Below are 16125 nucleotides of genomic sequence, written 5' to 3' on the forward strand. Positions count from 1 at the left end.
TATTTTGGTGGCTCCTCGTGCCCTGTAGAGTGTGCCATAAAAAGCTCTTGATACTAGTTGCATAAATGTAAAAGTTAGAAGGGGAGTACGATTTTGGCAACACTTTTTCATACCTGCCGAAATCCTCCCCCCCCTCATATCTTGGGATTATAAAATTTGACACACCCCAAAATTATTTTGGTGGCTCCTCGTGCCCTGTAGAGTGTGCCATAAAAAGCTTTTTATACTAGTTGCATAAATGTAAAAGTTAGAAGGGGAGTAGGATTTTGGCAACACTGTTTTTCATACCTGCCGAAATCCTCCCCCCCCCCCCTCCCCCATATCTTGGGGCTATAAGATCTGACACACCCCAACTATGCAGGGATGTGGACAATCTGGATGGCGACACTAACTGGGTAATAGCTTGTCAACTGGTATTGAATACAATACTTTTTTCACTCACTACTAGACACATTTATAATGAAGCATTGGTATTTCTTTGTATAAGTGGTAATGTTATTATATGTGACAGTGACAGTTTTTGCCATTCCTAATGTTTGATCATTCATTATCATTCCACAAATTAATCTTAAAGTTTATCCAAAATCTCAGGTTGGCTGTGACAGCTGCCTCAGAAGGTTCCATCACTGTTGTGCTAAAATCCAACTGAGATGCATATGTCTGTGCTGCCTGCCGTAAACATCCCTGACCTGTTTTCATGATCAAGCCTCAGACTTGTTAAAACTCTTATTTAAATTTTCACTTTCTTTTTTTCTACCTTTTGTTAAATATATCATTATAGTTTTTAAAATTAAATAAAAATAAATGTGATGGAACCAATCAAAATGTCATCAATTATTATATGTTTTTCACTAGCCATTCACAAAGGGAAGGTCCAGGCTTGGCTTATCAGGTACTAAAACCAAACACTATACATTGCAAGTTAGAAGACACAAACTAGGCTGTGGGAAGCAGGATCTATAAAATGGATATGATTGTAAACACAAAACAATTGTGTGGCAACTAGTTTACTGAGAGGGAAATATAAGTTGAATTCTGGTAGGAGGGACCTGTGAGCAGGGGCCTTTTTATATAGCCTAAATTTGTAAAATAATGTAGCTATACTAATTTAACAGACGATTATATGACAATTAATTGGCATATAGTGCATTTAGTGCAGCTCCAAAGTACGTCTATTTTCTTGAGACAATCATTCAGAATTTACGAGTAGCACGAAATACAAATCGTATAGGCTCTCAAGTGCAGCACAACATAACTTATATTTTGATGAAACATGAATTAAATAGCCTACTGACAGTTTCCTCAACCTAGGCTTGTAAAAATCGCCTCGGTTCGTCAAACTACAACTAGCAATACGCTAGGAAGGCAGTGCGCGTTCACGCGTAGGGGAGTGAGATTCTGCGGGGGAGTGAGAATTCATGTTGGACCGATTGTCCGCTGCTCCGGCTGGCCCCAAAAAACACGTCCAACCGGCCAAGCGAAACCACGAAAAAAACATTAGTGCAGGTAGATAAGCACACCATCCCAACACAAACAAACCCACTACAACAGAACAAAAAGAAAGAGAAAACAGCAGAAAAACGAACTAAAAACGAAGAGCTGCTGAGACAGCTACAACTGGCAACTGCAATGTCAATTGATTAAGGTCTCATTCATTATGGATTTGTCTCCATGAAAATAGTACCATATCAGAAAGTTGTGTGGGATTCAGGAGTATGCGTTGTGGAAAAAGGTGTGTTTCCACCAACAGTGTGGCATTAGTCATGTTATGATATTTCTACACTTGTTGTCAATTGTGAGAGGGGAGATAAGGAACACCAGACAAGAATAATGAGGCAGTAATGTAGTTTTCAAAGTCTATATGTTTTCAAAGTCTCCTCTGTTGAAAGAGACAGATAAAGATAGGATATGTGACAACACAGATGTTAATACAGAGTGGAACACAACAGAAACTAGGTATTTGGTTACAGGAAATTCATAATTAAACCATAACCAAGTGATGAACCTACCAGGTGTATGGGTATCCACAAAATCAACCAAGGTTATGGTTTGAGAGAGTTTAGAGTTTTAGAAAAATTTGGAGAGGAAACAGGTATTTCAGGTTTCTCTGGCAGGTGAGTACACAAATTGATAGAGGAAGAGGTGTGGGTATAGAGGGAGGAGTGGGAAAGTTTTGTTTAAAAGGACTGCATATCTTAAACAATTTACAAACTGAAACATGGCAGTCTGCAAAGCACTGTGCTGGACTCTGTTGGTTGCCTTCCTGGCAAAAGGTAAGTTCTCCTTTTATTCTAATGCAGTACTAAAGTACTTAAACCAGCAACACTGATTTACTGATCACATGAACACTCATGCTCATGCATATTTTTCTGTTATTTTTGTTTTTTTATATTTCTTAATAACTATGTAGATGTTGCGTGCAATGTCACAAGAAGTTGTTCAGAATGATGCATGTTATTCGGTGCATTTGACAACAAAGAGACTTTGACTAAATGTAATAAAGTTTTACAATGGTATATGTAGGCCATTTAGACATATATTAAACAAATACTTTGAATTGTTTCACAATGTGCATGATGAGTGTCACGATCCCAGGTAGATCCCAGAAAGGGAAGAGGACCCATACGCAGAGAGTACACAGTGATGTGTTTTATTTTTCCCAAAAGGACAAGGCAAGAATCATAGTCAAACAGAAACAGGTCGCTAATACACAAGGAAAAAATGAATCCAAAGGGCTAGGCAATATTCGATGTCAAAAATACAGGGCAAAGGTCTATACACAATCTAAATATTCAAATATCTGTAGGCTCAGTACATCGCTAAACAATACCTCACAATGAAACAAACAAAGGGCCCGACTTAAATAGGCATGCTAACGATTAACAGGTGAAATCAATACAACCAAATGACAGCCAGAACACAGAACCTAGAAACGAAAGACTAGACAGTGAAAAACCAAAACCCACACAATGAGGACGAAATGATTCCTTTACAGGATTATTACAAGTTTTAATCAATGTATTGGGGACTGATATCTGAGTTTTCAATAGGAATCACTATAAACTAAAAAAAGAATAGAGTTACATGTATGAAAAGTATTTCCAACCACCCAATTAATTCTAGAATTTTCATTGGTAAACAATAACATGTAACAACTGTATCTGGCCATATAAAGTGTTGAATGACATTGACAACTAGAGAGGATACAATTTCTGGGGAAATTGTAGGGTGTGCTTGCTTGCGTCGGTTGCACAGGGGTCTGTATATTTTATATAAAAATGCATCGGGCCTACTTATTATTTATAAAGATTACATAGATTTAAAAGCATCTTTTTTTTGCTGCTCATTTACAACTCAAAATACGAGTGAAGTGTAGAATGAAATATGATGTCTTCTCATTTCCCCTGCAAGAGGCAGCTGACAGGCTGAATCAAAACGAATACATTTGGCAGACCGGTGTACAAATGGACCTAATCTCTATGACTTAAACGTCCTTTTAAGTTGTCCCTTCTCGTGATATTTTCAGGCATTTAGACTACTCATATTGCATTCATTCATTAATAAAGAACCCCCTTTGAAGATTATTCTACGACTTTACCGGCAGAAGATAGAATCGCGATTCAAACAGTACCATCTGCTAACTGAAAATATGCCCCCAAAAACGTAAATAAGCTTGACATTTATTTAGTGGAAAATAGCTCATTCATAAAAAGCTCACTGGTAGCGATCATTGTCAGTAACAACTCAAAATGCGATATAGCCCTGTGTGGAGAAGCTGCCCCGGTAAATTCTACTACTACAGTACAGTACTAGACTACTGCTGTGTTCGTCTTGATAGCGATTGCGTTGGTTGAATTCGATTAAACGTTCCGTTGTACGGTTTAGGCTGAAATTAATTATTTTCATGAACAGATTGACAAAGTTTAGGCTGTGGCAATGAAGTTCAGGTTAGTAGTCAGATAGTTTCCCTACTGAAAGACTTTTGAGTAAGGGGAGTGCCGAACATGTTCTGTTGCCGTTTGACTTAAACAGCTGAGGAGTTGTTGTTAGCTACTCACACTAGTGTCTCGGGTACAGTAGGCTACAGCGTTGCAGTGAGCTACACTGGTTTGAAACCACAGGTAATGGTAATTTCACCAACAAATCGTTTACTAATGTCAGAATAAATCATATAACGAAAATGTATATGTGAGGAATGTTTATTTTAACGATTGAAAACAGATACATCATAGACCACTGTAGTATGTGTTGCCCGGGCAACACAGGCTAATGTCATGATGCTAATACTTCAGTGAAATAGTAGACTACTGTTTCCGAAAGTAGATGTACTTCCTTAATAATATCAGCTTATATTGTACATTACACATCACAATTGTGTGTCATATCACAAAGTAAAATGAGTAAATAGTTATCACCCTGGCCTCTTTTCTTGTGGCGTTTCTGCAGCTGCCTTGCAGTAAAGCTATAGTTAGCCTAGCTATCCCCCAAGTTAACAGATGCGAAACGAATGTTCTGCCAAAGGTAGTCACGCGTGTTTTCGTGACATTAGTGCAGACCGGTGTAAAAATGGACCTAATCTCTATGATTTAAACGTCATTTTAAGTTTTTCCCTTCTCATGATATTTTCAGGCATTTAGCCTACTCATATTGCATTCATTCATGAATAAACAACCCCTTTGAAGATTATTCTACGACGTTACCCGGCAGTAGAAGATGGAATCGCGATTCAAACGGTACCATCTGCTAACTGAAAATATGCCCCCCAAAACGTAAATAAGCTTGACATTTATTTAGTGGAAAATTGCTCATTCATAAAAAGCTCACTGGTAGCGATCATTGTCAGTAACAACGCAAAATACGATATAGCCCTGTGTGGAGAAGCTGCCCCGGTAAATTGTACTACTACGGTACTGTACAGTACTAGACTACTGCTGTGTTCGTCTTGGTAGCGATTGCGTTGGTTGAATTGGATTTAACGTTCCGTTGTACGGTTTAGGCTGAAATTAATTATTTTCATGAACAGATTGACAACGTTTAGGCTGTGGCAATGAAGTTCAGGTTAGTAGTTAGATAGACTTTTGATTTAAGTAAGGGGAGTGCCGAACATTTTCTGTCGCCGTTTGACTTCCTAAACAGCTGTGTACTGTAGCTAGATGTTTTTGTACTGTGTCTCGCGTAAACTACAGCGTTGCAGTGAGCTACACTGGTTTGAAACCACAGGTAATGGTAATTTCACCAACAAATCGTTTTCTAATGTCAGAATAAATCCTACAACGAAAATGTATATGTGAGGAATGTTTATTTTAAGGATTGAAAACAGATAACGCTACATCATAGACCACTGTAGTATGTGTTGCCCGGGAAACACAGGCTAATGTCATGATGCTAATACTTCAGTGAAATAGTAGACTACTGTTTCCGAAAGTAGATGTACTTCCTTAATAATATCAGCTTATATTGTACATTACACATCACAATTGTGTGTCATATCACAAAGTAAAATGAGTAAATAGTTATCACCCTGGCCTCTTTTCTTGTGGCGTTTCTGCAGCTGCCTTGCAGTAAAGCTATAGTTAGCCTAGCTATCCCCCAAGTTAACAGATGCGAAACGAATGTTCTGCCAAAGGTAGTCACGCGTGTTTTCGTGACATTAGTGCAGACCGGTGTAAAAATGGACCTAATCTCTATGATTTAAACGTCATTTTAAGTTTTTCCCTTCTCATGATATTTTCAGGCATTTAGCCTACTCATATTGCATTCATTCATGAATAAACAACCCCTTTGAAGATTATTCTACGACGTTACCCGGCAGTAGAAGATGGAATCGCGATTCAAACGGTACCATCTGCTAACTGAAAATATGCCCCCCAAAACGTAAATAAGCTTGACATTTATTTAGTGGAAAATTGCTCATTCATAAAAAGCTCACTGGTAGCGATCATTGTCAGTAACAACGCAAAATACGATATAGCCCTGTGTGGAGAAGCTGCCCCGGTAAATTGTACTACTACGGTACTGTACAGTACTAGACTACTGCTGTGTTCGTCTTGGTAGCGATTGCGTTGGTTGAATTGGATTTAACGTTCCGTTGTACGGTTTAGGCTGAAATTAATTATTTTCATGAACAGATTGACAACGTTTAGGCTGTGGCAATGAAGTTCAGGTTAGTAGTTAGATAGACTTTTGATTTAAGTAAGGGGAGTGCCGAACATTTTCTGTCGCCGTTTGACTTCCTAAACAGCTGTGTACTGTAGCTAGATGTTTTTGTACTGTGTCTCGCGTAAACTACAGCGTTGCAGTGAGCTACACTGGTTTGAAACCACAGGTAATGGTAATTTCACCAACAAATCGTTTTCTAATGTCAGAATAAATCCTACAACGAAAATGTATATGTGAGGAATGTTTATTTTAAGGATTGAAAACAGATAACGCTACATCATAGACCACTGTAGTATGTGTTGCCCGGGAAACACAGGCTAATGTCATGATGCTAATACTTCAGTGAAATAGTAGACTACTGTTTCCGAAAGTAGATGTACTTCCTTAATAATATCAGCTTATATTGTACATTACACATCACAATTGTGTGTCATATCACAAAGTAAAATGAGTAAATAGTTATCACCCTGGCCTCTTTTCTTGTGGCGTTTCTGCAGCTGCCTTGCAGTAAAGCTATAGTTAGCCTAGCTATCCCCCAAGTTAACAGATGCTAAACGAATGTTCTGGCAAAGGTAGTCACGCGTGTTTTCGTGACGTTAGTGACGCAGTGACGTTAGTAACGTCAGTGACTGTGGTTAGCAAATTAGCCACCGTTAGCTTCACTTTTCGCCACAAAAACTTAACTGAAGCTTAAACCATGCAACGGAACGTAAATTCCAATAGAAGCAACTCAATCGCTACCAAGACGAAACTTTTGACACCTACGTTGTCTATGTAGGCCAAATAGTGACTGAGTTTTAGGGGGGCAAAAAAAAAAAAAAAAAATCAAATAATAATATATATGTGAGAGAACAAAGGTTGTGCTCTCGCCGAAGGCTTGAGCACACCCAATGACAAAATACTTGTTGGCGGTAGCATCTTACATGTCTGTTTTGTATCCCTGGATTCGTGAAGTACAGCTCCGGAAAAATCAATCATTGATACAATTGTTCTGGTGAGGAACAGAAGAGTAAAATATGCATTGGCCTCAACATTTTACCCTTCCGTTCCTCACAAAAAATTGTCCTTCTCAACTTTTGAAAAAATGAAAGACAAAGTTACAGTGGTCTCCAGCTTTTTCCAGAGCTGTATATTTTGCATAGACCGCTGATTTGCATGTGATATATGCACTCATCAGCCACTTCGAAGACTACATGTTGTTTAGCGCTTTAAGAAAACAGAATTTTCCTTGGCAATAGAGAACAATAGAGGTGTTACAACATTCCAGCCTCATTATAAGCTAACTCAGAGATAAGATCCGATTTTGCAGTGGGACTGAAGCAAATAAAATTTAATTTGTTGACAGGCAGAGAGAGTAAAGGAAGGACATAGAGAAGGATCTCAAGGTCCTTGCCAACTGTTACAACTGTATGTTCTTAACCTAGCAGGAGCGTTTCTGACATTCATGTGAAGATAAATCTAAACTAAATACCTGGTGTTATGCCTTTTTCAGGGTGTTACTCTCAGTTGAATGGTAAGTTTATTTTCAATCAATCTTTTCATTTCTACGGTCTTAATCATATTCACAATACTTGGACAATGGATGAACAATGGATCACGGTCTACATAAAGGTCATTTCAATAGAACTGGTGTATGTTGACCATGCATTGGCTGAGCCCTAGAATGTAGGGCGAGGGTCTTAAAAGCAAGGCTTCAAGGCTGACATACTTTATAAATGACAGCAAAGGAAGATGCATACTGTCCACCGCAAAAAAAAGACATTTTTTTTGCAGGTGCTTCCTTTTTTAGTAAATCTTGTGTATTCTCTTGAAAATATTATAATACTTAGGCTACATAAGGATAATAACACAACACCCTTTTGCTGTCAGTGTGTGGCCAGGCTGCACTCAACTCCAAGATTGTGGGTGGTCAGGATGCCCCAGTGGGAGGCTGGCCCTGGCAGGTGAGTCTACAACGATCAGCCTTCCATTTTTGTGGAGGATCTCTCATCAACAACCAGTGGGTTCTGACTGCTGCTCACTGTTTCCCCAAGTAAGGATTCATACAAATCTACAGTACCATTTTGTGTTTAACCAAAACATTTTCTACATTTATTTGTGATATACTTAACAACTACCCACCCCTCCCCCAGCACCGACCCATCAAATCTGCAGGTCATCTTGGGAGCTAAGAGCCTGGATCAACCCAATCAAAACCAGGTGTCCAGCTCAGTAGCAAAGATCATCTGCAATCCCAACTATGATGACAGTACCAGCGACAATGATATGTGTCTGCTGAAGCTGTCCTCTGCTGTGACTTTTACCAACTATATCCAGCCTGTCTGCTTAGCAGCACCTGGCAGCACCTACAATGCAGGCATTGTCAGCTGGGTCACTGGTTGGGGGACTATTAATTCAGACGGTGAGCACTCATGAGGTATCTTAAAATACTAGACAACTGTATTACAGACATAGATTAAAGATATCCAAATAAAGATAATCAATACCTTGAATAAGTTTCCATTGACTGGAAATGTACATTTACTACAGTATTACTATGAGAGTCACATGAGTTTGACAGATTTAGTTAATTTTCTTAAGTGAAAGTCCAACATATAAATTAAGTCAATATTATTGTAGGCATATAGTTTAGTGTACAATTCTAGGAAGACTAAAACATTAGTTTTACTGATATACAGGGAAAGGAACAAAAATTTGAACTTACAATTATGAATCTTAAAGTTTCTGATACATTTAATACTGATTAAATGAAGTCTGTTTCCGCAGTAAGCCTCCCCTCCCCTAGGAATCTCCAGGAAGTAGATGTGCCTATAGTGGGGAACAGACAGTGCAATTGTAACTATGGAGTGGGCTCTATCACAGACAACATGTTGTGTGCTGGTTTAACAGCTGGAGGAAAGGACTCCTGTCAGGTAATATGCTACTTAATGTAACTCTTTTGATAATTGATCATTAATAAACATACATTTTTATATTGCTTAAAAAGTGATAATCCCTGACATTGTTAAACCCTCTCCAGGGTGACTCGGGGGGTCCCTTGGTCAGCAAACAGGATGGTCGCTGGATCCAGTCTGGAGTGGTGAGTTTTGGCAAAGGCTGTGCTCTGGCCAAATTCCCAGGAGTCTATGCCAGAGTATCCAAGTACCAGACGTGGATCAACAGCATAATCACCAGCAGCCAGCCAGGATTTGTTACTTTCAGCTCTAGTGGAACTGACTCTGACCTAAGTATCACCTGCCCTGGCTTACCACCTGTCCCGACCACTGTATCTCCTACACCTAAACGTGAGTGTTAATAGGAGCATTGTCTCTAATGAATTGTGAAATTAGCAGCTTAAAGGCTCTCTACAGGTAAATGATTTTGGTGCATCAACATGCAAATGTTCACATGTGGCTTCAAACCTCTTTACTTCAGGAGAAGAAGGGACATTAATCATTCATTTGCACATGGACTGGGAGGAAAACAGAACAGAGTTTACTTGAAATTCCTTAATTGGTTAAACATGATATTATAGTGAGTTCATCTCAGTGTGTGTAGATCCCACCTTAGAAATGCTGGCAAGTCCAGGCAAGTGTTCACAAAGTGACAATTCTCATAAGGGAATTATTATTTTATACATTTATGATGACTGTAGCATATATATCAAATTAATAATTATTGAAAAGCTCAAAGGACTATACAGGTCTTTAATCTTGGTGTCCCCTTTTTTCAATTGATCCCTGTGTAGCTGTTGTTTGTGGCAGTGCCTCTTTGAATTCCCGTATTGGTGGAGGAAGTTCTGTGGCATCAGCTGGCACATGGCCATGGATGGCCAGCATACAACAAAATGGAACACATGTCTGTGGAGGAACACTAGTGGCAGAAAACTTTGTCATGAGTGATGCTGGCTGTTTCTCCAGGTAAAATACTCAAATAATGTTTCAGTTCTGTCATAGCTATAAATAGCTATTCAGCAGAAAGAGAGACAACAACACCATAAATTATACTTACTGTTGAAGGGCCCTATCTTGCACCCAGCGCAATTGACTTTGTCAACGACGCAAGTATCATTCCTAGTTTGCACTCGACGCAAAGCAGACTTTTCCCTCCACAGACGCACGTCGGTAAATTAGGGAATGACCTTGTGCTCCCGGGGGCGGTTCAGCAAAAAAGGTTCCCTGGTGCTATTTTGCAGTTTCAGGAAAACAATTCCGCCACAGACCAGGAAAAACGTAGTCTAAGGTCAATGGCGCGTTATTCAGATGCTATTTTAAGGGTGCATGCTTGGCCCGTGCGCACTGCTGGCGAGGCCAGGGTCTTCTTCCTGCGAAGCTGCGTTACATTGTTTTGATTTATTGTATGGCTGTGTTACATTTCTTTCATGTCAATGATTAACCCTTGTGCTGCCTTCGGGTCACATGACCCAAAGGTTCATAACGAACCATCGTTGTGTTTACCCAATTTTACACAATACAAAAACAAATAAAAATAATTTTCTTTTAACCTTTGCAATGTGGTGGGTCTGAGACAGCCCAACGGTTAAAAGAAAATGCTTCAGTTAGTTTTTGTATGCGGTAAATTTGTCGCAATGCGACGGTGGGTCACAATGACTGATGGGTCAGAATGACCCGAAGATAACACAAGGGTTAAAAAGATTTTCATGAGAAATCTCTATGTATGTGAACTTGATTTGTAACAATTGTGGCAATTTCCTCCAACGCCTGTTTAACCGAAGCTAATTTGGGTGGGTTTCTTCTCCCATCCCAATCAGAATCAGAATTCGGTTTATTCGCCATGTATGTTACACAAACACAGAATTTACTGTGGCAGGAAGGTGCAAACAATAAACATATACGGGTCTTAAATTAAGTAAAAAAGTACAATGGTTAAACTAATTCTACGAACTAAACTATTTAAAAATATAACAATTTAAAAAAAAATATATATATAAAAATAAGACTAAGAATTTGAATGAGAAGCATGAGTGGGCAACTTAGTGCAATGATAAAACTGCTCTGCCTTTCCCTTACAATGTCACTTCTCTATCTTTTACGGCCCTGACGAGAACGTTGGTCTCCTTGGCTGTGAACCACTCCTGGGTGTGCCTGGCAAATCCACCGTTATAATAGCAATCCGCCATGGAACAAGCGCGCCTGCTCTTAAAGGGAATGGGAGATGACGCTCTGATTGGTTTATTGCACGTTTCCCCAAACCACACCTTTAAGTATTGTAGCTACTTCAGACCAACCCATTTTAGATTTGCCCCAGGTGCAGTCATTTATCCCACCGGTATAATAGCAACAGCGCCCCGCCCACAAAGTTACTTGCGCTTTGCGTTTTGATACTTGCATTTCAGATCGTTAAAATAGGGCCCTTAGTGTCAAATACATAACAATGACAAACAATGAGACTAGCGATGTCCATGTTCATGCATGCCTTACTTAGTTGAATATACTGGTAAGTAGGGATGGGCGAACGATGCCTTGTGAAGCTTTGGTGGTTTCTTCTGGATGGTGCCGGCCCAAAGAGCCGAACTATCGGCGCATTGAAAATGAACAGCGTCATATAGCAGCCGTTTAAACTGTCTGAATGAGGCGTAGTGGTTGTCTCCGACGGTAGACTACCCTAAGTTATTTAATATTTAAATTAAGGCTGCATGTGTTCATTTTTATCTGATATTAGTGCTCACACATTAAAATGTTGTGATACATCTGAAGGCCGTTAGAATTATATAATTTTCTCACAGTAAAAGTTAAAGAATATCTTCCGAGGTTCCCTGCACTGGGGCGTGAACTCGGGTAACCAGCCTCGCATTATCAATACGTTGTCGTACAATGCTTTAATCAGCTACACCACCGAAAATGCCGTTACCTGTTGATGCGGGTGGACAGACTTTATACAATACAGTTTTTATATCAATTAAACTAGATTACACAGATTTTTTCTTATTCTTAACATTTGTGATATGTAGGCCTATTGTGAACTGGAGGGACTTTATTTTTACTAATTATTATTACTGTTGACAATGTTGACGAATCATCAACATTTGTTTTCTGGGCACTGTATAGACCTACCTAGTCCTATCATGTTACGTTTCATTTCAATAAAATAACACAACACTCAAGTGCACGGATTTATAATTATTACAATACATTTACATTACATTTACATTACATTTATTCATTTAGCAGACGCTTTTATCCAAAGCGACTTCCAAGATACGGATTTGGCTAAATAATAATGACTGATGGAAGAAACTCGAGCAATGCCTGGTGCTGCTTCTCTAGCAATGTGAGATTTGTCTTTAACAAGAAGCAGTGGCTTCGTTCCTTCATTGCTCTGGTTCAGAAGAGCGGCAAAACTTCGAACCAGTTTGTGACGTTTGAAGCATTGAACGTCATCTATCACGTGGTTTCGTAATTTGATACAAGCTCCAAAACACTTTTTCGAAACTGTGCGTATTGGTTTTGCGACACAAGCATCGATGCGTCAGTGCCATACGTCCCATCCCTACTGGTAAGTATAAAATAAAAAAGAATGTTAAATTCCACGATACCACAAATTTGGCTTAGGTTAGTTAGTTGACTTAAATAACGTGGTAATATTTGTCAACCACACCCTTCCTCTCTCTTCTGTGGTATATTACTTTGAAAAAATCAGTCAACTGTTCGTGTTCAGATTTAGTCTTCAGAAAAACCAACAAATAAATCGTAATCACTTAAAGGAGTCCATTAGGTTGTATTGTTTCTTTCATTTCTGCACTTTACCCAGCCAGCCAAAGGCCTCTGGTTGGATGGTCGTCTTGGGAAGTCTGAAACAAAATGGAACCAATCTATTCGAGGTGACCCTGAACGTAACCAATATCACTATGAGCAACTTGACGGGCAACAATATGGCACTTCTTCAACTAGGAACCAAACCCACACTCTCGAACTACATCCAGCCTATTTGCCTGGACACCAGCAACACAATCGTTACCCTAGGCTCTACATGCTGGGTGGCTGGCTGGGGCGCAGGGCAAGGAGGTATGTGAAAAATGTATACATGTGTTTGTGTACAGAGCAGTTGTTTGAATTAAGTAGTGTATGGAATGTATAAAATTAATAAGTGTATGGAAATAAGATTCAGTGCATTAATCTGTCTTTCCTTCATTCCCAAGTGAGCCTGCAAGAGTTGCAAACCTCTGTGGTGGATTGTGGTAATGCATCAACAGCTGACAGCATTTGCACTGGAGCTGTGACATTGCAAAAGGTAGAGTACCTCCATACTGGCCCTTGGTTAACACAGAGTTACAGTATTGTAGCTGTATGATAACCATAATGTCTCTTCCCTTTCTTTTTTACAGGGTGATGAAGGTGGTCCCCTAATGTGTAAGCAGAATAATGCATGGTTTCAGGTTGCAGTGTTGACTCTGACAAGCAACTCTAACAGCAGTACTAACAGCAGCAGCAGCAGCAACAAAACACTATCAGACTTGGCCCAGGGATCTTCCCCTATGGTCTTCTCCAAAGTATCCCGCTATGGGACCTTCATTAGAGCCACTGTAGGAGGTTTGTTGTCCCCTGCCTCAACCAGCAGCCCTGTTGCTGCCACCACCGTCAATGGAGCTTCCCCAGCACAGGCCTCCTTCTCTTCTCTCCTTCTCTTGTCCCTCAACGGTGTCTTGTTTTTCCTCAAATAAGGTTTGATGAACCAGAACACTGCCACAAAAGTTTAGAATTCCCTTTCCATAACATGTTTCTAGGAAGTTTGCTTTCAGTCATGAATGTTTACAACCTATTTTGCCCTAAATCATTCAAGGACATTTTGTCAGTGACACAGAAAACATATTCCACAAATGTTTTCCACAAAGTAGGACAAACATGTTCTTACAAGAACAATTTTATATTCAAGCAATGCGGTTAAATTGGAATAAGCTTTGTCAGATTCAGTTTGTAATTTCTCTTTTTTTTCACAGTCCATAGTGAAAGATTATGTATTCTTTAAATTTCTAAAAAATATTTCACAGATTTAAATGGCTAGCAGCACTAAAACCAACCTGTGTCATAGTAATCGGCACTGCATTCACCATGTTGCCCTTTTGAGGGTCTGTAGCTACAACTAAAGTGTACTGAATCTCTCTCAAATATTATGGTATACTTAAGCTATTTCTTATCAGGGACATACTGCACATATATGTATTCCATAATAGAAGAGAGTTATGGTTGTCTTTATGAAGGATTTACAGTTTTCTGATTTTTTGTTTATATGATTTATTATTTTACTATGAAAGGGTTTTACTGTAAAAGTCATTTCTGAGATTTGATGGCTTAGATATTGCACCTGCAGTTTCACAAATGTTATGTTTACATCATAAATTAATTTAGCAGACACTTTTATCCCCAGCAATGTATGAAGTCAATGGCTGGATTGCACTGTGTTTATATCAATCTAAAGTTTCCTTGAGCATGTCATTGGACCTTTCAGACACACATAGCCTACTCAACAAACGATAGGATGCAAATTTAAGGGAAATAACAAATGTCATCACTGGCTATTGGTGGGACATACAGAATAGATCATTTTACAAGCAAGTTTAAAAAACATTTCCTTGCATGTATGGTTAGCACATAATGAAAGATATACAGTTATAAAAACGATTTTACACTGATTCAAATCACTATAACAATTGTGTTTCTGTATTGCCATTTAACCATTTTAATTAACATAAATTTAATAAATTAAAACAAGCTATGCTGACTAAATATAATAATTTAATCAGAATGGTGTTAAATGTATTTCTGAAATGTAATAGTTAACCAACTATAACATTCCATTTGGGTTATAATCATAAGTAGTTAACCAAGTATAACATTCCATTTGGGTTATAATCATAATTAGATCATTTTCTTATTAAATTAATACATCTACACACCAATGATAAAATATGATTGTTTAATCTGTATTAAAACATTATTCACTAACCTGCGAGTAGTTTTGTTGTAATTATTTGGCTTTTCATTAAAATTGTTACTGACAATTTGAGCACTTCCTGGGAATTAAATTCTTAAGGTATCAACACACATTGAGATAACCTATCAATTAATTATTGGTAGACGCAAGGGCGTATGTTTGCATAGGGACCATAGGGACTCGTCACGACCAAAGTTTGGGAAAGATACAATCGTCCCCACCAATATTTTGTTACTTTTTGAAAAAAATATCTACTTGCAAAACTCATTCGTATTATTATCTATACTATGTTCGTCGCCAAAAAAAGTGAAAAATACATTTCCAAGTTAACCAATGTGCCCTCAAGCCTGCGAGACAAGATGATGTCATTTAAGTTAATTGGCTGAAGTGGCAGAGTCGGAAACACTTAGTGAATCGTGAGTTGCAGAAAGAGAGCTGGCAGTACGCCAGGAAATCATATTAGTATTTCGTTTGGTCTCAGCATCAGTGGCGGAACCAGACTTTTATATATTGGGTGGCCAGGGCTACTTCAGGGGGTCCACAGACCATGACTGAAAATATGTGTGTAACCTTAGCCTGGCATCTAAGCAGTGTAACTTATTAATATGATTGCTGATGAGAAATAGAAATTCAAATTCACTCAAGCCTGAGTTATTCAGTGTGGCCTAGTATGGTCCACTAGGGTTACTTTAATCAAATTCTACATTTACTATGAATACACTGTGTTTGTACATCTGAATTCCAACTCATTTTTTTCTTACACACACTGTACTGTAGGCTACTCACAAACTGGAGAGACTTTGGTCACTCTGTTTTCATGAATATATTCTCTGGGTTTACCAGGTTAGAGGTTAGATCCTTCTTTTACATTAAAACATAACTATTAGTGTATACTCACACAAAAAATGCCACAGCCATCAAAACAAGAACACATGAATCAACAACCAACATTTTGAAGTGAGGCTTAATCGGAAAAAAACTTTTGTGTAGGCTTACATGTGTGGCCTACAAACACAAGCTAAACTTGGCATGTGA

At 38.7% G+C, this 16125-nt stretch overlaps 1 protein-coding gene across 1 annotated transcript; it reads left to right on the top strand.

Annotated features, from left to right (window-relative positions):
• The first annotated feature begins 2167 nt into the window (after positions 1–2167).
• On the top strand, positions 2168–14895 carry zgc:100868. The gene is made up of 10 exons (XM_067233225.1): positions 2168–2273; positions 7652–7672; positions 8029–8191; positions 8292–8560; positions 8926–9071; positions 9179–9443; positions 9887–10058; positions 12910–13163; positions 13298–13389; positions 13484–14895. Exons 1-10 carry the CDS (start codon positions 2219–2221, stop codon positions 13817–13819), a joined length of 1773 nt encoding a protein of 590 aa, XP_067089326.1. The 5' UTR covers positions 2168–2218; the 3' UTR covers positions 13820–14895.
• Positions 14896–16125: the final 1230 nt, after the last annotated feature.

The sequence above is a fragment of the Osmerus mordax genome, chromosome 3 (genome assembly GCF_038355195.1).
Source record: "Osmerus mordax isolate fOsmMor3 chromosome 3, fOsmMor3.pri, whole genome shotgun sequence".
NCBI classification, from domain to species: Eukaryota; Metazoa; Chordata; class Actinopteri; order Osmeriformes; family Osmeridae; genus Osmerus; species Osmerus mordax.

What these genes read in the sequence shown, in the direction of transcription:
- zgc:100868 (XM_067233225.1), top strand. Translation starts at nt 2,219, where the DNA reads ATGGCAGTCTGCAAAGCACTGTGCTGGACTCTGTTGGTTGCCTTCCTG. An exon ending in GCTGCTCACTGTTTCCCCAA is followed by an intron (nt 8,192 to 8,291) that starts GTAAGGATTCAT and finishes CCCCTCCCCCAG; the next exon opens with CACCGACCCATCAAATCTGC. An exon ending in GATGCTGGCTGTTTCTCCAG is followed by an intron (nt 10,059 to 12,909) that starts GTAAAATACTCA and finishes CACTTTACCCAG; the next exon opens with CCAGCCAAAGGCCTCTGGTT.